Source organism: Gracilinanus agilis, chromosome 1 (assembly GCF_016433145.1).
Source record: "Gracilinanus agilis isolate LMUSP501 chromosome 1, AgileGrace, whole genome shotgun sequence".
NCBI classification, from domain to species: domain Eukaryota; kingdom Metazoa; phylum Chordata; class Mammalia; order Didelphimorphia; family Didelphidae; genus Gracilinanus; species Gracilinanus agilis.
In genome coordinates, this window is record NC_058130.1 from 388,690,443 (window position 1) to 388,711,781 (window position 21,339).

The 21,339-nt window shown below is 40.9% G+C and overlaps 1 protein-coding gene across 1 annotated transcript; it reads right to left on the reverse strand.

The window, feature by feature from the left end:
* Positions 1-3,552: 3,552 nt before the first annotated feature.
* Positions 3,553-20,703, reverse strand: LOC123231527 (gastrin releasing peptide). Its single transcript, XM_044657794.1, has 3 exons — positions 20,562-20,703; positions 10,216-10,469; positions 3,553-3,841 (listed from the first exon to the last, which is right to left on the reverse strand). Exons 1-3 carry the CDS (start codon positions 20,701-20,703, stop codon positions 3,788-3,790), a joined length of 450 nt encoding a protein of 149 aa, XP_044513729.1. The 3' UTR covers positions 3,553-3,787.
* Positions 20,704-21,339: the final 636 nt, after the last annotated feature.

Here is a 21,339-nt window from a genome sequence, read left to right on the forward strand (position 1 = left end):
CCCTCTGATCATAACCACAGGCTGAATTACCCACAGTGGCCAGCCCTGTCCCACGCAATACAAGCCTGTGCTCAGAGAACATATTTGAAAAGCTCTTATTGCTTCCCTATAGTGTTTTTTTTTCTTTATTACCCTGTTCGACTGAGAGGATTTCTAACCTGCCTCACCCTTTCTTTTTAATACACCCTTCTTTTCTCACTGCATATCCTACTGTGGCACACAGTTATCGTGAATCTGCTCAATAGGCTTGGCTTTTCGCCGAATTTGGGGCCAGATTATTATGCAATCCCAAATTGTTCTCTGGAGTCAACACGAGGTAATGCAAGGCTACCCAGGTCCCAGAATAAGGCAAATGTAATTATGGTTCTACCTGCAAGTGAGGTTCTGCTGTGGGCTCTTTGGGTAGGGGAATTGGGAACTTCTTTTCCACAGGAAGAGACTTCAACCTGGCACCTCAATTAACCAGTGGTCATTAGTGTGCTGGTTATAAGGTTTGCAGAAACAATTCATATTTGGGGATGGAGCTATTAAAAATGCCGGAGAAGGAAATGGCAAACCACCCTAGTTGGTATCTCTGACAGCTAGATAAATGAAACTACCAGACAACAAATAATTTTAAATGAGTGATAGCTTCTAGAATATAAGTTTGGGGGACAACTTTAGATGTGGTCAGAGGAGAGAGTGTGATATAGATGAAGCCTGTCATTTTGAGGTGCTTTTTATTTGTTTATTTATTTATTAAAAAACAAACAAACAACCTTACCTTCCACCTTAGAATCAATACTGGGTATTGGTTCTAAGGCAGAAGAGTAGTAAGGGCTAGGAAATGGGGGGATTAAATGACTTGCCCAGGGTCACACAGCTAATAAGTGTCTGAAGTGAGATTTGAACCCAGGACCTCCCATCTCTGGGCCTGGCTCTCAATCCACTGACCCACCTAGCTACCCCCTGTAGGTGCATTTTATTTTATTTTGTTATTTTGAAATCTATTTTTATGCATTTTAAAGATTGGTTTGGAAGGATTGTCAGAGAGGTTTTGGCTTTTGCTTCTACTAAGCCGCCATCTTGGCTCCACCCCTGTGATAGTGGATGATATGGTTTTTCATGACCTCTAATACCTCTGTGACTTGTCATGGTGCCTGAAATTCCACCATTATAGATACGTGTCTTTGGCTTCTACTTCTCCAAATTCCCATGGTAAATGCATGTACCCTGGAAAGGCCTAACAATGTAAGTTCTTAGCTAGTACCTTAGTGGAAGTGAGTTGTTGTTTAGTCATATTCAACTCTTCATGACCCTATGGACATCATGGGTCCATAGGCATGTCAGGCCTTTCCTTACTCCACCATCTCCCAGAGTCTGTCCAAGCGCATGTTCCTGGCTTCCATTACATCCTATCTCTCCATTTCATCCTCTGCCATCTCCTCCTCCTTTTGCCTTCAATCATTCCCAAATCAGGGTCTTTTCTGATGAGTCCTGCCTTCTCCTTATGTAGCCAAAGTGTCTAAGCTTCACCTTCAGTATTTGACCTTCCAATGAACCATCTGAATTAATTTCTTTGAGTACTGACTGATTTGAGCTCTTTTCCGTCCAAGGGAATGAGTTGACAGCTAGATAAATGTAAAATCCTGCAGGAATGAGACACAGGAGGGTGCTAGCTCTTAGCACAGTGCCTGGAATATTTTAAGTGCTTAATAAGTGCTTATTGACATTCCAGAAAGGGGAAGGAACCTCAAAGAAGAGGAGGCAGGAGGGTATGGAGGTCAGCTTGGAGCCAACTCCCAGTAGCCCAGGGCTACTGGCAATCAGAGAAATTATTATCCATAAGGTGAGTCCATGACAAACAACGCAATAGTTAAAGCAAGTGGGGCAGCTAGAGGGCTCAGTGGATTGAGAGCTGGGCTTAGCAACAGAAAGTCCTGGATTCAAATTTGGTTTCCTAGCTGTGTGACCCTGGGCAAGATACTTAACCTCCATTGCCTAGGCCTTACTACTCTTCTACTTTGGAACCAGTATACAATATTGATTCTGAGACAGAAGGTAAAGGTTTAAAAAATAGTTAAAGCATGAATAAATAAGATTATGACTGAAGAGGACTTGTTTTTCTGCCCTCCAAACGAGAGGACCTCAGATCCAAAATGAGCTAAAAGATCTGAGTTCCTGCCTGAGTGTAGGCTGGCTAACATACAATAAATGATCAAGGGTCAAAATTCAACCAGGCTCCTACAAAAGATACCCTACCCAAAATTTCAGCAGAGTGTAAAGAGACCCTTTTTTCCTACAACAAAGAGGGGACAATTCTGTCCATGTATGTTATTCAGTTGTATTGTTGGTTGATGTAGGTGGCACTTGGTTGGCCCTTCTTCTACCTCCTTTGAGGACTTCCCAGAAAGCAGCTACTCCTTAGTGAGTTTGCCTAGCATAGCATCACAAAGTTCCCCAGTTGCATGGGACTTTGCAGTCTTCTAGTCCAACCTCTACCCACAAGGGAATGCCTATCACAACATGCTCAAGAAATGGCCATTTCTTTCCACTTTTCCACTCCTTAAGAAATTTTTCCTGACATAAAGACAAAGTTCATCCCTTTTCAAGTTATATCCATTACTTAAGATTTTTATTGTCTATGATACATGTAAAACCCAGTGGAATTGTGTGTCGGCTAAGTGGGGTTAGGGGAGCTTGGGGGAGAGGGAAGGAACATGAAACATGTAACTATGGGAAAATATCTAAAATAAAAATTAAAAAAAGATTTTATTGTCTAAAATGAAAGTTTAAATTGATTTTTACATGTAATTGAGAAAAATTAAAATATTATCGTGGGGGAAAAAAGATTTTCTTGGCCAGGGCCAAACAGAACAAATCTAATCCTTCCTCTATATAACAGACCATCAGTTACTCAAAGACAGCTATCATTTACAGCAAGGTGGTGAAGTGGGTAGAGTATGGGCCTGAAGTCAAGAAGACTCATCTCCCTGAGTTCAAATCTGACCTCAGATACTTTTGACTTGGGCAAGTCACTTAACCTTATTTGTCCCAGCTCCTCATCTGTAAAATGAGAAAGAAATGGCAAACCACTTTAGCATCTTTGTCAAGAACCTCCAAATAAATGGGGTCACAGAGAGTTAGACAAGGTGGAAACAAATGAACCACAACAAAATCATAAATAGCTTAGGAAGCAAATTTTGAGCAAATATTTAGCAACTAATAGTCCTTCCTACTTCAAATCCTCGGAATTGCTTAAGGAGAAAAGGAAATGAGTCTGAGTAGCAACTACCAGACAGACCGTTTTGGTTCTTTTCAGTGCTAGGCGAGTGGCCTTTCTCCAGGCTGAATAAGTCCAAAATATTGAGGTTCCGCATGAAGTTGACCAAATTGATAACCAGTCATCAAACAGCTTGACAAATATAACTCGGTTGCATGGACTTTCCCCATTTCTGCACTAAAGCAATAGCATTAACTTGGCTTTTCAAAAGTTTCCATTTTTATTGTGAATGCTGACATAACAGGACTTGCAAAACTCAAGAACAAATAGACTAAATGGGTTGGGACAATATGAAGATTGAAAGACCCTTCCTCAACAATTATTTACAGCAAAGCAGTTCAAACAAAGTGCTGCTTGAAAAACATGGATTTAGTCAAGATGGAAGGATACAAGAATAGTGACATGTTTCACACAAAAGAAATCTTGTTTACACAAAGGTAACATCACTGTCATCTGATACAGTCAATGCTTGCGGACCACAGTCTCTTAAGGATATTGTTTCTTTGCAAGGGGGCCATCTTCAGTTCAACTCAGGATGCTTTCCTTCATGTTGAGAACCTGAAGTAAGGATTCCACCATCTTGAAGTGGGAAGGGAGTGGGGAAAGAAGGAAAGAAAAGGAAGACAGAAAGAAAGCAGGATTAAATGAATATTGTCCATCATGAAGTTAAATTCTGAGAGTCCACTGGCAAGAAAACACTGTGCTTGCCAGTCCCTTTGTTCTAAATAGCATCTCCATGGTTGACAGAGAGTGTTAAGAAGCCTAAGACATCCAGGACCTAAACCATGGCATCTCCATAGCTACAAATGAGAGCCTCTAAATACTCATAAACAGAACCAAGTAATCATCAGTGTCTTCCATCAGGCATCTGCCACCTCAACTGAAGGACAAAATGCTGTGTTTTTTTTAACCCTTAGTTTCTCTCTTAGTAATAACTCTAAGACAGAAGGGTAAGGGCTAGACAATTGGGATTAACTGACTTGCCCAAGAATACACATGAGGCCAGATCTGAACCCAGGTTTTCCTGATACCAAGCCTGATCCACTGTGGTACCTAGCTGCCCCAAAATGTCTTTTTTCTTTACAAGATCATAGGTAAAAGTCACTGTGGTAGTTGTGGTAGGAAAGAACTTTGGACTTGGAGTTAGAAGTCCTAGATTCAAATCCTTGTCCTGCTACTTTCTACCTTTGTGACCTTGGATAAGTCATTAATCTCCCAGGGATTCTGATTCTTCTTATGTAAAATGGAGGGATTAGATTAGATGGCCACTAATCCAAGAGACCCAAGAGATCATTTAGTTCAAGTTCTCCTTCCTTATGTAACACATGAGGAATCCTAGGCCCAGAGTAGATAAATCACCACACAAAGCATTCCAGGTAGAGTGTGTGAGCTATTAGCACACAGAAGAATAGAATTTGAACCCTGGTCTTCTAACTCCAGATTTAGCATCATTTTCACCACACTATACTACTTAGCCAAAAGGACAGGGCTTGTACTAGAAGGGCAACTGTATACTAGAAGCTACCTTCTCCAAAGGGACAAAGTTGTATAGTGTCATAGACAAATCACTGGCTCTGAAATCAAAGGACGCAAGGTCTCATTGAATGCCGTTTCTGTGCTCTTAGGAAAAGTGATGACCTTTGTGGATCCCAGTTTCCTTATCTGTAAAATGAGGGAGTTAGAACAAATAATTTGTGAATTCTGTTCCTTTTAATAAAACTCTATAATCCTTGGAGGTCATCCATTAGTGATAGTGACAACAATGTTTTTGTGTTTTTACGTTGTTTTTCAGTTGTGTCTGACTCTTTGTGACCCCATTTGGGGTTTTCTCGGCAAAAATTCTAGAGTTGTTTGCCATTTCCTTCCCCAGCTCATTTTACAGAAGAGGTAACTGAAGCAAAGATAGTTAATTGATTGGTCCAGGACCACACAGCTGGTAAGTGTCTGAGACTAGATCTGAACTTAGGAAGAGTGTCTTCTTGACTTCATGCCTGGCTCTCTACCCGCTGAGCAGACCCCCACTTGTGATGAAAACAATAATAAATAGCTATTACTTACACATCACTTTAAGGTTAATAAAGAATTTTATTTGTGTAATCACATTTGAAACACCAAACAATCCTGTTAGTGCTATTACCATCCTCAATTTACAGATGAAAAAAGTGAGGTTGAGAGATGTCAAGTGACTTGTCCATAATCAAAGAACTAGTGGTGGAGACAAGTTTTGAATCCAGATCTTTCTGACTCCAAGTCCAGTACTCTATCTTCTGTACCATCCACTGCCTCATCTAGTCCAAATCTCTTCTTTTACATCTGAGAAAACTGAGGACAAGAAAGATGAAATGACTGATTCACAGTCACACTGGTAATCAGAGATAGGTTCATGATTAAAATCTGGGGCTCCTTATGTGGGGCCAACACTCTTTTCACTGTACAATATTTCCAACTGTGAGAGGACAGTAAGTTTTCTTTACACAAGTATTACTGCAGACTACAGAGGCTAAGACAATTGGGAACAGGTGTTCACTTGGGTTTTCATGTTTTGCTTGAAGCTGGCAAAGATGAGCTATATTAAAGAAAGGTTGGGTAATTATGATGGGAAAATACTACTTTGTTCCTAAAGAACAATTCAACCATTTAGATGAAAAAGCACCTGCCAGCCATGGTCTCATTAATCTTTCTGAGATACTCAGGCAATCCAGGTTTCCCGACTACCAATTAATATCTTACTAGCAAATAAAGAAATGACTGATATCCCAGGTGATGCTATTATATAGTCCATGGCTTGGTGGCTTTGCCCAGGGTGACAAGGTCCTGAGTTCAATTCCCATACTGACCAATTAACTTCCCCTCTGTTCTATCACTACAACTTGGACTACTTATCCCTGCTAGCCATGTTGTAAATGTCAGTATCATCCATCCTACAAATATGTGCCACTGGTCACAAAGAGGGACAATTTGAGAGGGAACAGATGGATCCATGGAAATCCATCACTGTCTCAAAATGAATGTCCTAATCATGATTTAATGTCTGGCCTAAGTGGATTAAAGTAAAGAAGAAAAAGAGAGAGGCATGCCATTCACAAACCCCAAATACATATACATACGCGGAGAGGGAAGTCAGAGGCAAAGACCTCAAAGTCAGTCCTCTTTTGTCAAAGCATCACACTTAATAAGAACATTTTTTGTTGAGCCTTGTCCACCATGACACGTTGTTTTATAGTCTTGGGGCACGATGTGGGCGACTCTTCCTCTTGGAACTGAGGAAATATGTATGTAATCAAAACCAAAGAAAGAAGCTTGAAATTATGCACTGCAGCTCAGGGACAGCCAGCACCAGGGCATGTTCCTTTATGACTGCAATGGAGGAAAGAACATTTTCCTTCTATGCAAAAATGAGGACAGTTTTTAATTTGAAGTTCTTTATTTCTTGACCATGTCTGTGTGAAAAATACTTCTAATTTTAGAAATGCTCAGTGACTTGGTAGCCTCTTTATACTATCTCCTGGGATCAACCAGAGACATTTTTTGAGGATGATCAGACCTATAATTCCATTGTTGTAAAGAGTGAAATTTTTTCAACCAATGAGATGGACAATTGTATATAATGGCTTTTTAAAAAAATACTTCCTTTCCAACTTAGAATCAATACTGTGTCTTGGTTCCAAGGCAGAAGAGTGGTAAGGGCTAGGCAATGGGGGTTAAGTGACTTGTCCAGGGTCACACAGCTAAGAAGTGTTTGAGATCAGATTTGAAACCATCTCTATGCTCTCAATCCACTGAATTACCTAGCTCTTCCCTGTAAGGATCCTTTGGTATACAGAGCTGCTCAGAGAAATGACTTGCCCAAGGTCACACAACTAACATGTATCAGGGACAGGACATGAACCCAAGTCTCCTTGACATCCGCCTCTATCTACCATGCCATTGTTGACTCTAAGTGGGAGGCCTGTGGGCTACTCTCTTCAGGGTATGTGAATAGGAGAACTTTATATGTAACCAGTTTTTGGACTATTGTTGTAACAGAAGGGAAATGATCAACACAGAGGAAACCTCTTGGCTAAAAGTTAAAATGTAGTAGAAATTCCCTTTAAGAAAAAAATTTAAAAGATTTGGTACTTATATAACAGAAACAAGTATTTGGCATTTGGGAGATTAAAAGGGAATGAGCTTCCCAAGTTACTTTTTTTTAATGCTTTCTTCTTCTTATTCCAGTAGGAAATAGAAATTAGGAGGTTTGCCTATGTAGTTCCACTGATTGATTCTCAGGACAGCTAGGTGGTACAGTGGTTAGAGTGCTAGGGTTGGAGTCAGAAAGACTCCTCTTAATGAGTTCAAATCTGGCCTCAGACATTTACTAGCTGTGTGACTCTCGGCAAGTTGCTTTACCTTCTTTGCCTCAGTTTCCTCATCTGAAAAATGATCTGGAGAAAGAAACGGCAAACCACTCCAGTATCTTTGCCAACAAAATCCCAAATGGGGTCATAAAGAGTCAGGTCCAACTAAGCAACAACAACAACCTAGTTCTTGATTGTGCTTTATGAAAATTCATTATCCAAATGAGTGCAATTTCCTTCAAAGTCATCACCTGCAGAGGCCGTGTGAATAATCCAATAATGCTGTCATTGCTAAAAACCCTTCCAAGACTTCTCTTTTAGAGCTGTCTCTAGAACCAGCAGTATCTCCTTTGGAAGAGTTTTGATCCCTGCAAATGTTTGCCCTTTGAAGGAAGTTTTGACTTCAAGGAGCAGCCAAAAAGCTATTTAGGATTAAATCTGGTGAAAAAAGTCTGTGATCAAGCTGGACAATGTTGGTTTGTCTAACAACAAAACAATAAGCAATGACAAAGTGATTTTTTTTTCCTTTCAGTGTTCTCCTGGAGGCCAATGGATAACCATTACATATTCTAATATGCATCATCTTATCTAGGTAGGTTTCTTATCTTCCCTACTAGATTCAAAAGGAAATTCCAACTGTAGGAGTTCCAGCAATATTTAGAGCAACAACAGCAACCCTGAAGTGATGATCAGAGAAACAGAAGCTGCTCAAGGGCAGGACCTAGTTCATCTTTGTCTTTGTCTTCCTAGTCCTTATAGCACATAAGAGTTGTGTTTGAAAACTTGAATCGAATAATAGTATAGCCTTCCAAGGGTGACATTTGAAGGAGGCAATAATCACTTGGAAATAGATAGACTGGCAAACTTATGAGTATTATTACTTTATAAAGATACCTTGTATTTAGTTCTAAATCCTTTAGAAGCTGCTTTTTTACTTTAATGGCTAAAGTGACAGGAAGGGTTCTGTCCATTATTAGTTCACATCCATCCCCAATCAGAAAAATAAAAGATAATGCCTGAATTGAGGTTTCTGTTATGAGCTTAATGTAGTTTGTCCTCATTTTTATAGTTGTTGTTCTGTTGTTTCAGTCGTATGGACTCTGAGACCCCATTTGAGGTTTTCTTGGCAAAGATATTGGAGTGGTTTGTCCTCATTAGAGAGAGTGATTACATCAAAACATTATGGATTATTCCAGATGACAGTGAAAAATCTCATTTGTGCTGATTCATTTATTCTTAAACTGGTGTGGGTTTTAAAAATGTATTTCTCTTTTATTTTTTTTTTCAGTTACATGTAGAAACAATTCTTGATGATTGTTTTCTGGCATTTTAAGATTCAGATTTTCTTCCTCCCACCACCAAGGCAGTAAATAGTCTGATATAGGTTATACCAGAACTTTCATGTAATACATGATGTATTATTTTTGATATTCTGAGTCCCTCAGATCACAAAATTAAAGTTGTCATCTAGGCTCCCCCACTCATTTGACAGATGAGGAAGCTAAGATCTAGGACCCTAGTCAATGTGGCACTTAATGCAAGGAGATCCAACTGTTTGAGCTTGTACTGGGCCCCTTAGCTATCTTTTTAAACTTTCTGTTTGTTCTTTCCTGACCTTAGGGAATGAGTATCTATCCCAAGGTGAACATACCTAGACTTGGAGCATTTGTGAGTTTGATAGGTCCAGAAATTCTGGATCCCATCAGGTAAGAGATGAAAGGTGGAAGGGGAGAATGCCCTGGCAACTTAGTCCAGTGCTTGTGGAAAGGATGGCCACTAGAGGATTGGTCCAAGCCTAGAAGATATGTACCAGCAGTTACTTGGCCAGAGCAGGGACAAGGTGAAATATCAAATATCTCTTTAGCAGTTCTATCAACTGATTTATGTATCTGATGAGATTTAAGCATTAGCCTCCTAGAAGATTATAAGTAACTACAAGTGATATTACTGCTTCAAATCATTCTGTTCATATATTCAGTGAGTCTTTTATGTTTAGCATTTATTTTGTATGTAGAAATAACTACTGTATGGGAGTAACTATTCCGTAATCGATTTTTTTAAAAAAACCCTTACCTTCCATCTTAGAATTGATACTAAGTATTGGTTCCAAGACAGAAGAGTGGTAAGGACTAGGCAACTGGGATTAAGTGACTTGCCCAGGATCACACAGCTAAAAGTGTCTGAGGTCAGTTCTGAACCCAAGACCTCCTGTCTGTGGGCCTGGCTGTCTATCCACTGAGCCACCTAGCTGTCTCTCTGTGTCTGATTAATGTTGTATATTGAGTACTTTTTTTCTTCCCCTTTTTAGAGAAAAATGAGCCTTAACCCAAGCTATAATGAATTTATCCCCATGGTCCTAGGGTTAAGGAAGGGATCTAATGGGCTAAAGAGTGTGGCCTCTCTAAGACATCAGGCTCCCCAGGATTGAATGGTACAGTACAGTATAGGAAGTGAGCACAGCACCCCAAATTCTGTGGTTCCTCAATCTTAAGATTACTATGTAGCACCAACTGCAAAAAAACCTCGACCTCTCTATTTTCTTCCTGCCCAGTCTCCCTTCCCTACCAATCACATACAAACCTACTTCATGTATTTACCTTCACATTTTCTACTTACATCTTTAGTGCCATCGTCATCTTCTAAGTCCCCAGTAGGCTGAGGGTAGCCCAGGAGCCCATGCCGAAGTAGCCGACTGCTTCTGCTACCCTTTCCTTCTAACAATGGCAGGAAATTCTTCTCCATTTCTTCCCACTGCAGGTATTCACTAAGCTGCTTGGAACTGTCGGGTATCACTGGTGAAAGTGGTATCTTGTCTCTTCCTTCATAGGTAAAAGGGAAATCTCCGGTACTCTTTTTTCCCATTAAATGCCCTGAAAGGGGGGTGGAAATTAGAACGCCACTTACTTATCCAAAGGATGATGGGGAAATGAGAAAGAAAAGAAACTGTATTATTTGGGGCTATTCTCAGTTAACTAGAAAATAAAACCAATGTTTAAATATGCTGCGGTGCTTCTTTATTGATTAATTTCTCCCATAGAGGCATACAGGAAAAATAGACCGAGAATTAGGACACCTGGATTCTGATTATGGTCTTAGAGCCTTAAAGTGGAAAGGGACCTCCAAGTTCATCAAATATCACTCTCTCATCTTAAAAATGAGAAAACTGGAGTCTACAAAGCTTAAGTGACTTGCTCACAGTCACACAGAACCAGATCTTCTGACTCCAAATCCAATTTCTTTCCTTAAATCAAACTGTCTCTAAGGTCCTGCCTATCTATAGCTGTGGCACCTAGGGCAAATCACTCTTCCTCTCTTGACTTTGATTCCTTCTTGGTAAAAATGAGTTGGAATTACATGATCTCCAAAATCTTTCTGACTAAAACATTCTCTGATCAATTCACTGTGTAACAAGTTCTATTCCCAACTGAGAATGTCATCATCTGAATGTTTTTTCCTTGCTGTTTTTTTAATTACTGCTGATAAATCTCAAAGCTTTTGAGATAAAAAATAAAAGTGTGTTTCTACTTTTCTGTAATCCAAATTGCCACAGGAATTTTTTTTTTCATTTAAACTTTCCTGACACTTCAGCTGAGACTGAATTTGGAAAATTTCATCTAGAAATGGCAAAAGTAGTAACGAGAGGGGGAAACCTCCCAAATTTTGGCCAAAGCTACCCTCCCACACAGCCACAGTAATTACTCTTGACACCAATATATTAAAAACCTTGTTTCAACTCAAGAGTATACATCTGAGTTAGAGACAGGTTTCTGTGAAGTGGGCAAATTCATCGAATGAATGGAAATCTACCAGGCATGAGGAGTGAGATTTATTGTAGATCATATAGTATCAGACAAGGTTATTGAATTCAAGGTTCAGACTGTTTGGTTTTTAACATTCTTATTGGTATCTTTTGTTCTTATAACACTTTTATTTCTAGATAAATCCATGCTTCCTCCCTTACCCAAGAAGCCATCCCCTTATAATAAAAAAAGAGTCAGGTAGGTGGCATAGTTAGATAAAGCACTAGGCCTGAATTCAGGAAGACCCTTGGGCAAGTCACTTAACTCCTGTCTGCCTCAGTTTCTTCAAATGTAAAATGTGATAAAATGGCACCTATCCCCCCAGGTATAAGGATCAAATGAGATATTTATAAAGAGTTTAGCACAGTGCCTAATAAATGCTTGAAAAAAATGAAAAAAAAAGTAATTCATAAAACTATCTATCATAAAAACCAGCACAGCATATAAGCCTGCCAGTATATGCTGGGCTCCACCTCCCCAGTCCCTCCCAATCCCCACCTTTGCCAAAAAGAAAGAGAGGTGCATCCTGTCACCTCTTCTTCAAAAACAAGCATGGCTAATATAATTACATCAAGTTCAGTCTCATTTTCAAAATTCAGATGGTTGATAGACTGAGCTGCTACGTATGTTTGTATTAAGTCATTTCCTTTCTTAAATGGACTTGCTGAAGCTCTAGATATTCAGAAATAGGCCCCACAGCGCAGCCAGGCTGCTAATTCTTAGAAACAGAATATGCTTTTTGATTTAAGACTCATAAGTGGAAGAGCTCTTTGTGATTTCATTTTGAATTGCTTCAAGGTCAGCTTCACTTACGGGGGCAACACTGCCAGGAGTGAGTATCTGCTAAGCCTTTCTCCACTGAAAGGAGACAAAGGCTTCTATCCTACTGATTCATCCACTGTTAGCTGAAGAACAGTGACTCCTTTGACAGGGAGATTTCCACCACTTGCAAATGATCATCAAATATAATTCCAGTAAATTGGTTAAAAAAAAAAAAAGAAATGGTAGAAATTACAGTATCTGGGAAAGGGTAATGACCATTACCAATGTTCTGCAATACTGTGGGGAAGATGACATCTGTGCATTTCATCTATATGTTAGATAAAATTTGTGACACTATGATTGTGTCTATGGAATACCAAGGACCATTAAAGCAAGACTTAGTCCTTCACTAAGTAGTTTCTGGCATATAGATTTCTAGTGTAACTAAACTGTTTCCAAATAAGCTATAGTTAAATTAGTGCTTAGAAATGAGGTCATAATACTTTAGATCTGAAAGGGGGATTAGAAGTTATCTGGTCCAACTCCTTAATTTATAGATGAGAAAATTCAGATCCAGGAAAAACTGACTTATCCAGGATCAAGAATCCAAAGCTAAAGCAGGGGTTCCAGCTCTGGGGGGAGGAAAGACCAATAAATCTCTTGACTAGTCTTGCTCTCTATCAGAATATCATATTCCAAGTCCTTTAGTCCTTTAACGTTAGAAGCTGCTAGGTCCTTTATAAGCCTGACTATGGTCTAGTCTTGCTTTATAGAATCATATGCCAAACAGGGAAGATGCAGGTAATAGGCTAAAACACAAGAATCTTTACCTACCTGGCATCAGATGGAAGGGAGGTAACAAATTGGTAAATATAAGTACAATGTTTATAAAAAGATTTCAGAATAGTTAAAGAAACCAGAAATGCATTACAGAGGGAACTACAAGGAGCATCTTATCTTCTCTACATATCTTTAAAGACAAAAGTTTTCTTTAGTCTTCCCTTAAGAGTTTTTTCCATCCTCTCCAGAAGTATAACAGATTAGATGAGTTCAATAATAACATCAGTTGTTATCAGCAGCAAATATGGGAAAGAGGAGATAAAGAATTGCCTGGAAAGTTCTGGATTCATGAATTGCTTCTATCACTCTAGTTCTCTGATCCTGGGCAAGTTACTTTTATTCTTCTCAATGCCCCAAGCAACTCTCTAAGACAAATTGCAGAAATCATAGATCCCGTCTAAAAATAAATAACAACACTCATAATTATATTGTACCTTAAGATTTACAAAGCATTCTACATGAAAATTCTTATCACCTTAGTTCCTGATGGGTGTACACAAATATTTTTATGACTTTTAGATTTTCCCCAGCTTTTTTTTACATTATATGGCATATAATAAATTCTTCTTGACCACAATCCACTGTGGTCTCTTATTTCCGTGCCTTGGGTTTCATTACCATAAAAATCCAGTTCTTTCCATAGTATCAATAACACATGTTTCATTTCTCCAAACAAAATCCATTTGTTAGATGATTCCACTTTATATTTATGAAGAATTTAGCAGTAAAGAAATAGTATGCCCAACAAAGCAGTAAAGAAATAGTATGCCCATCTTCACTTTATATTGCAGAAAGATGGTGGACAAGCCAATTGGTGAGACAAAGAGCATCAGGAAAAGCAGTGCTGGTTCTGTTGGATCAGTGACCATAGCCATCTTCCAAAGAAGCAACCCCAATGGAGAAGGGACCCATTATGTCTACCAACTATCTACAAGGCTGACAAACCAGCTTAGTTGGAAGAAGCAGCAACTCACTCTCTAGAAGAGACAAGAGGTGGCATATGTAAGGATAATCAAACTACAGTAACCATTGCTTCCCATCTAACCAAGGTGGAGATAGCTCAGAGTCCTGTGAATAGCAGTGGCTTCTTTCTCACAAGACCACCAGCCCTGTGCCTTAGCCATCATCCATGGAAGAGATGTAACCTGGTAACTACTCTTGCAGGTGCTGTAGACCTTGCCACTTCTGTAGCTGCAGCTATTGGAGGATGGGAGAAATCATCCACTGGAGCCCTTGGCATCATCAGATGGTTCAATATCAAAAATGAATGGGATTTTGTCAGTGGAAATAGCATTAAGATGATATGTTATCATCTGCTTTGCCAATGTAGTCTAAGGATCACAAAACCTTTCCACTGGACTCGTAACCTTCTAAGGGTACTGTCTCTCTGTATTAGAATGTGAGCTCCTTAAAAGCAGGGGCTATCTCTGCTTTTCTTTTTATATTCTTAGTTCTTTGAATATAGTAGGCACTCAACATATAATTTTTCATTCATTCATTCATTCATTCATTCACTGATCTATCTGAGTAGAATGGAGGAACCTGCAGAGGATAAACATTCCTGTCATCAAAAACTTGATAAAGACCATCATCCAGTCCCAGGGCTAGGGACAAGTCCTGCCCTGAAGAATGTATACCATAAGCTAATATTACTGATAACAACAGTACCATAACAACATCCTTTGAGTTCTTTGGAAACAAGTCTTTTTGAATCTTGTCCAATTTTCTTTGTCCCATGTTAGTCTATTGACAAGGAACATCAGAAGGAATCTCTGGTGTATTTCTCCAATTTCAGGCTCAGAAGAACATTTTCAATTCGGAAGCAAAACATTTCTATAAATATCTAACCAAATGAGGCCATATTAAGTTTTCAATCTGGAAACTTGTTCTCCATTAACAGTTTAGATTGCTCTATCATGCTTCTTTCAGATTGAAGGAGTAATTCACTTACCAATCTGCAAATATGTGCTGACAGCTTCCTCCTGGACACCAATATATAGCTGCAGTTTGATATAATTAAGACAAAATTGCACGTTTTTGGTGATGAAGGAGGATGTGGCATTCACTTATGGTGTTTGGGAGCCTAAATTTAAAACCCACCACTATTCTCTCCTTCCTCATCAGTGTCCTCAGATAATTCAGCATATGCCTGTCTACACAAACCATGCTTTTTCCAATCCCACTATTGGGTTAGAAAAAGTGTTTCTCTTCCCCTTGCTTTGCTCTCAACCTCTTTTGTCTATATATTCAGAAAGAAAAAATAGATAAGCCTGTGGCACCAAATATCATGATAGCCTTAAGTGATGCCATCAAGATTGACATCTTAAGAGTTTCTCCATGGGAAGGTCCAAGAAAGTCTTTCTGGTATTATTTTAGGGACCTTAAGAATGGATTTACAGGAATCCAAAACTTTAGAGATCTAGGAATGAATTTTTGCAAGCCCAAATAAGCCTGGGAGTATAGTTCTGAGGCAGAAGTGAATGAATTAGAGAATTCTCTGTAGCTATGAACTAACTCAACTCTTAGCAACTGGCCAGAGAATCAATGAACTGGGTGAAGGTCATCACTGAGGAATCAAGCTGTCTTCTACTTAACACTGCTAGTGACAGAGAATACTTTGGTTTGGCAGCTTTAAATTATAAGAAGTTTTTCCTTCCATCAAGTCAAATCCAATTCAAGTATTTTCTATTGATCTGTCTTTCTTTGGCCCTCTAGGGCCATACAAAACAAATCACCTAGTCAGAGCCCCTTATTTTACAGATGAGGAAACTGAGGCCTAAGGAGGGTAAGTGTCAGCCCAAGGCCACACAGCTGGGAAGTAGCACAAGTGCCTTGATTCCAAATCTTCTAAATCCAAGTCTAATGCATTTTTCAATAACATTAGTTATTATAGTATTATAGGATGTTATCACACATATAATATATAATAACTTTGTTAATATATAATAATTATTATATAATAAAAGCTAGAATTTATACCTATAGCACTTTAAGGCTAGAAAACTCCTTAAATTCCCTATTGCCTCCTGGATCAAATATATAATTCACTATTTAGCTTTTAAAGCCCTCTACACCTAGGACATTTCTATCTTTCCAGTCTACTTATATTTTGCTACTCTCTGAGAATTCTGGGATAATATATGTAAAATACTTTGTAAACCTTAAAATACTATGTAAATATCAACTACTGTTATAATATGTCTCTATTCTAAGGAAAAAGAGACATTCTAAGGATCAGTCTCTTTTGTGATTGTGTTTCCTCCATTCTCTGGAATCCAGAGACACTGGCCTTCTGGCTCTTCTTCCAATATAGCACTTCCATCTCTTGATTTAATATTTTCACTGGCTATCCTTCACAGGCAACCAACTTATCTTGTTTGTACAAAGTTGTCTGCCTGTTATTTCCTTTATTAGATCCATTTCTGAACTCCTTTAAAGTGGTGACTACCTTTTTTTCTGTCCCCAGCACTTAGCACAGTTCTTGGCACATAGTAGGTGCTTAACAAAAGATAGGTGACTAAATGACGTGTCACTTTATGGGGTCCTCAAAACAACTCCATGAAATGGTTACTATTATTCTTATTTTATGTATGGGGAAACAAAGGTTGAGAGGGAAAGTGGATTGCCTAGAGCAGTGATGGGCAAACCTTTTGAAGAGGGGGACAAAGGAAAGGAAATGCTCATCTGTCAGTCTGTTTCTAAGGCAACTCTTTCGAAGTTTCATTGTATTGTATCCTACTCATTGTATTCATCAGATTAGGAATAATGTCACCTGGTGAGATAGAATATTTCAGGGGGCTGCATCTTGCCTGCATAGTTTGCCCATCACTGGCCTAGAGTCATCTGGATATTATTCTTTTTATTGAAAAATGTATTGCACTTGGAACTAGAAGACCTGGGGTAAGGTCACTTGTGCAACTTACTATACTTGTGTGACCTTGGGCTGTCATTTCACCTTTTGGGACTTTAGTTTCCTCACCTGTAAAATAAGAAGTTCCGAGTCACATAGCACCTGGGGCGGGATTTGAATTCAAGTCTTCCTGACTCCATCCAGATCCAGCACTCTATCCATCACACCATTCAGGTGCCTCCTTCCACTCTATCATGTTGACTCTCACACCTTCCCTAACCTGAGGACTCAAAAATTATTTGAAAAAATCCCATTACTTCAATTCTTTCCTTCTTTAAACCCTTACCTTCTGTCTTAGAATCAATACTGTGCATTGGTTCTAAGGCAGATGAATAGTAAGGGCTAGGTAATGGGGGTTAAGTGACTTGCCTAGGGTCACACAGCTAGGAAGTATCTGAGGCCAGATTTGAACCCAGGACCTCCCATCTCTGGGCCTGGCTCTCAATCTACTGAGCCACCCAGCTGCCACCAATTCCTTCTTTCTAGATCAATATTTCCTTCTACAGTCCAAATCAATATTTCCCAGTTTCAAATGGAGAGGAATGGATAGAAACATCCTAAAGGAGAGTGATGCTCATACTGCCTCTTTTCTATTGAATAAAGACATGTAGTAGAGTCACAGTAGTTGATATTTACATAGTATTTTAAAAGTTATAAAACACTTTTCACGTATTATCTTATCAGTCCATTGAAGCAGCATTTGCAGGAATTGGTGTAGTAGAATGTTCACTGGATTTGGAAGTCAGAACCTGAATTCATATCCTACTTCACAGGGCAGTTGTGAGGAAAATGTTTTGTAAAACTATAAACATGCTGCTCATATATGACTTATTACTATAGTCCAGATATAGTGTGATATAGAAGGTCAGCCTTTGAATCAGGAAGATTTGAGTTCAAGTCCTGTCTCTGATACACATACCATGATCCTGGAACTTTACCACTAAGTGTTCCCAAACAATTCTAAAACTTTTTTTTAATTTTTTTTTTTTTATGAAGCCCTTACCTTCCATCTTAGAATCAATACTATTTTTTGGTTCCAAGGCAGAAGAGTAGTAAGGGCTAGATAATAGAGGTTAACTGACTAACCCAGGGTCACACAGCTAGGAAGTGTCTGAAGTCAATTTTGAACCCAAGACCTCCCATCTCTAAGCATGGCTCTCCATCCATTGAGGCACCTAGCTGTCCCCAACTCTAAAAACATTTAAGTTTTCCCCAGGAGTTACCTGTAGAAACAAATTCACTGGTTTAATAAAAATCTATGCATATGTTGTTACTATTTGTGCTGCTGAGTCCCAAATTTGCTATAGTCTTGTTGTGGAGATATGGCTAGAGGATAGAATTTTATAGCAAAAGGTCAAAGCTGTCCAGACAAATTCAAACAAATGTATTCTCCAAACAATACAAGCATTACAAAGCTACCTGCTTTTTCCAGAACTCTATTCCTTCCCTACTACCTCAATTTTTCCCTTCTATAGATCCTTGTCTCCTCTGACACTGCCACTCCCCCAGTGTGGATCTCATCACCCCAAGTCTGGTCTCTTATGCTACCTTACCGGTTGTTCTTCCTGCCACAAGTCCCTCCCCACTCCAGTCCATCCTCCACTCCACTCCCAAAGGGATCTTGCTAAAATGCAGGGCTGCTGGGGTCTTGGCACTAATTTAGTTCCTGTTAACTTCAAGGATCAAATGTAAAATCTCCTGGAGTTCAAAGCCCTTCATAATCTGCCTCTCCAACCCTTTCCAGGTTTCTTGCACCTTATACCACCATATATCCCCCTTACTTTTCTTCCTGTTTCTCCAACAAGGCCCTCGATCTCGCTGCTGGACGTTTTCAGACTCTTTCCCCATGCAAGAAATTTTCTCCCTTCTCTGTCTTTTGACTTTCTTCACCATCTCAGCTAAAATCCTGCCTTCTTCAGGAAGCCCTTTTTTGATCCTCCTTAATTCTAGTGCCTCCCCTCCACGGATTAGTCCCCTCCCTTTAAAATCCTGTATATAGCTTGTTTGTACATAGGTATTTTATGTTGTTGCTCGATAGCAAGATTTTGAACTTTCTTTGACTCCCCAGCGCTTAGCACAGTGCGAGGCACATAGCAGACACAGTGTTTGAGTGACCCTGGACCTGTCACCTCTAAGATCCCTTTCAGATCTAAGTTTAAGATTTTAAGATCCAAATACTCGCTAGAGATAGAGATAGCCTGGGGGCAGGGGATGATGATCTTGCCCCTCGTTCAGCTGGGGAATTTGGTAGTTTTCATTGAGCTGGAATTCATCGAGGACCATCCAATAAAACGATGGTATTTTCTATCTTCTCCAGAATTATTTAGCCGACGAGGGAAATAGGTGCCCGGAGCTCTATCGAACAAAACCGAGGTGTGTGCCCCCACTTTTTTTCCGTCTGCCTGCTAAGTTTGGGGTGATCAGGTCTAGAGGCAGGGGACAGAGACTTTATGGCGGATAGAGAAGATACTATCTTTGAAGAAACTGCTTCCTTCCAGGGGACCCAAGAGACAGTGAGAACATCTCGGGGTGGGGGGTGGGGGAGGGCGTTGCCTGGAGGGCTGGGGCGGAAAGTGAGAGAACTTAGACAAAGCGCGGCCCTCCTCTCACGGGTACCTCAAGCTCCCTCTCCTCCCAGTCCCGCGAAGAGAGAGACAAGAAGCCCAGCTCCCCGGACCTGTCTACGGGGTAGGAATCGTACAGGAGGAAGGGGAAGGAAGCCTCGGAAGAAAAGAGGGAGGGGGAAAGGTAGGAAGGGAAAGAAGAAGGCGCCGGCTAGTAAAGAAGTCCTCTGAAAGCAGAAGAAGCAGCACCCCCCTCCCCATTCTCAGATCCCTTTGGACGCGTTCTTGTTGGCATTGAAAAGAAGCTGGAGACACATCTTCCTGAGAAAGGAACTCACTGTAAACTCGAGGGAGAAGGAGGGAAGATGGGGAATGCCGCGGACCAGCAACTAGTAAAGAAACCAACTCAGAAACCGAACCACAGATAGCAAAGCCCTCTGCCCGGGTTTCAGAGCCCTCTTCCCCACTCTTGCCTCCCACTAATGGTTTAGGGCACGGCTAAAGAGCTGCCTCTAACCCGGAGTGAAACCTGGGCAGCTGCCCATAGTGGGATTGGGGGCTGGCACCCTGACCCCTTGACAAAGTGAGCTCGGCTCTTAAAGTTGTACGGGGATGGAGGGGGAAGGCTGAGAAACATGTAGATGTAAGAGTAGATCAATAAGGGGGGAGCCATTGAGGGAGATGACTGCTAGGGGTCTTTACTTGGTTTACCCGCTACGACGGCGTAAGGGCGGATGGAGAGGCGCAGAGGTAGGTCAGCTGTACTGAGTGACTGGAAGCTACTTGAGCAGCGCCCGGGACTGGTCTCTGAGAACCATACCTTTGAGTAGCCAGACACGTGGCTGCCGGCTTAGGAACTGACAGGTATCCCAGAGGGGTTTGGAGAATCAGGCAGATGAGGATGCTACTGAGACCTGGGACAAATGAGGGCGAGTGTCTAGACGAAAGAACGATCACATAGTCCAACAGGGAACCGAGGGGTAAAGGGGAGAAGATTCACCGGGCAGGTTAAGTAAAGCAGCCCCTGGCGGCGAAAGAAAGCCTCGCTGAGAACAAGGGAGGATGCAGCAGCCCTGGGATACTTACCTACAGCCCAGTGGTTCCCTCTTGGGTATATCTTGGCCATCGGGTTCCCCAAATCAATTGACTGCACAGGAGCCGCGGTCCCGCGGGGCGCTTCGCCGAGGACCAGGGCTAAAAGAACCAGGGAGACCTCGCAGCCCCGCATCGTAGCGCCGCTGCCTGGTCCCTGGAATAGAGATTTGAAATCTGTTTGCTGCGGTGAGTTCGGGAAGCAAGTTCGAAACCTGTACTCGGCTACCTCCAGAGGCAGGAGTAGAAGAAGAGGGGAAGAGGAGGGTAACTAGAAGATGAGCTGCTAACACCGCCTCTGCCGCCCGAATTTATATGGAAATCCTGGAGGGGAGGGTGGGGCGGGGGGGGGTGCTGTTAAACTATCAACTTCAGCCTTCTGACGTCTACCTATTAGAGTAGGCGGGGGCTACGGTTATAATCCCAGAAAATCATCCATCTTTCCCGGTCTTTCAATGATGAGGCAGTTGCATGCGTTTCATTACCCGCACTGTCCCCGTCCCTCTACCCCACCCCCGGTTCCCGCCTCTTTCCCCGCTTCTCTTTGTCTCCTCCCCCTATTCTTAGTTGGGTTTGATTGGGTAGTCTTAACCCACCGCCTTCATTGCTGCGCCCCATCCATCTTTTGGCCCCTCATAATTAAACAAACTCCTCGCTCCCCACTCGCTTCCAGGGCAGTACCCAAGAGAACTCTTGTCTCTCCAACCCCACCGCTCCAAGATTCCCTGGGATAGTACCTTCTGGACTGCAAAACCTAGAGGTTTCTTCGCTC

Coding starts and splice junctions, on each gene's coding strand:
- LOC123231527 (XM_044657794.1), bottom strand. CDS start 20,703: ATGCGGGGCTGCGAGGTCTCCCTGGTTCTTTTAGCCCTGGTCCTCGGC. Junction 10,470..20,561: donor AGGGAACCACTGGGCTGTAG/GTAAGTATCCCA, acceptor CCCCCCTTTCAG/GGCATTTAATGGGAAAAAAG. Junction 3,842..10,215: donor ATGACGATGGCACTAAAGAT/GTAAGTAGAAAA, acceptor TCCCACTTCAAG/ATGGTGGAATCCTTACTTCA.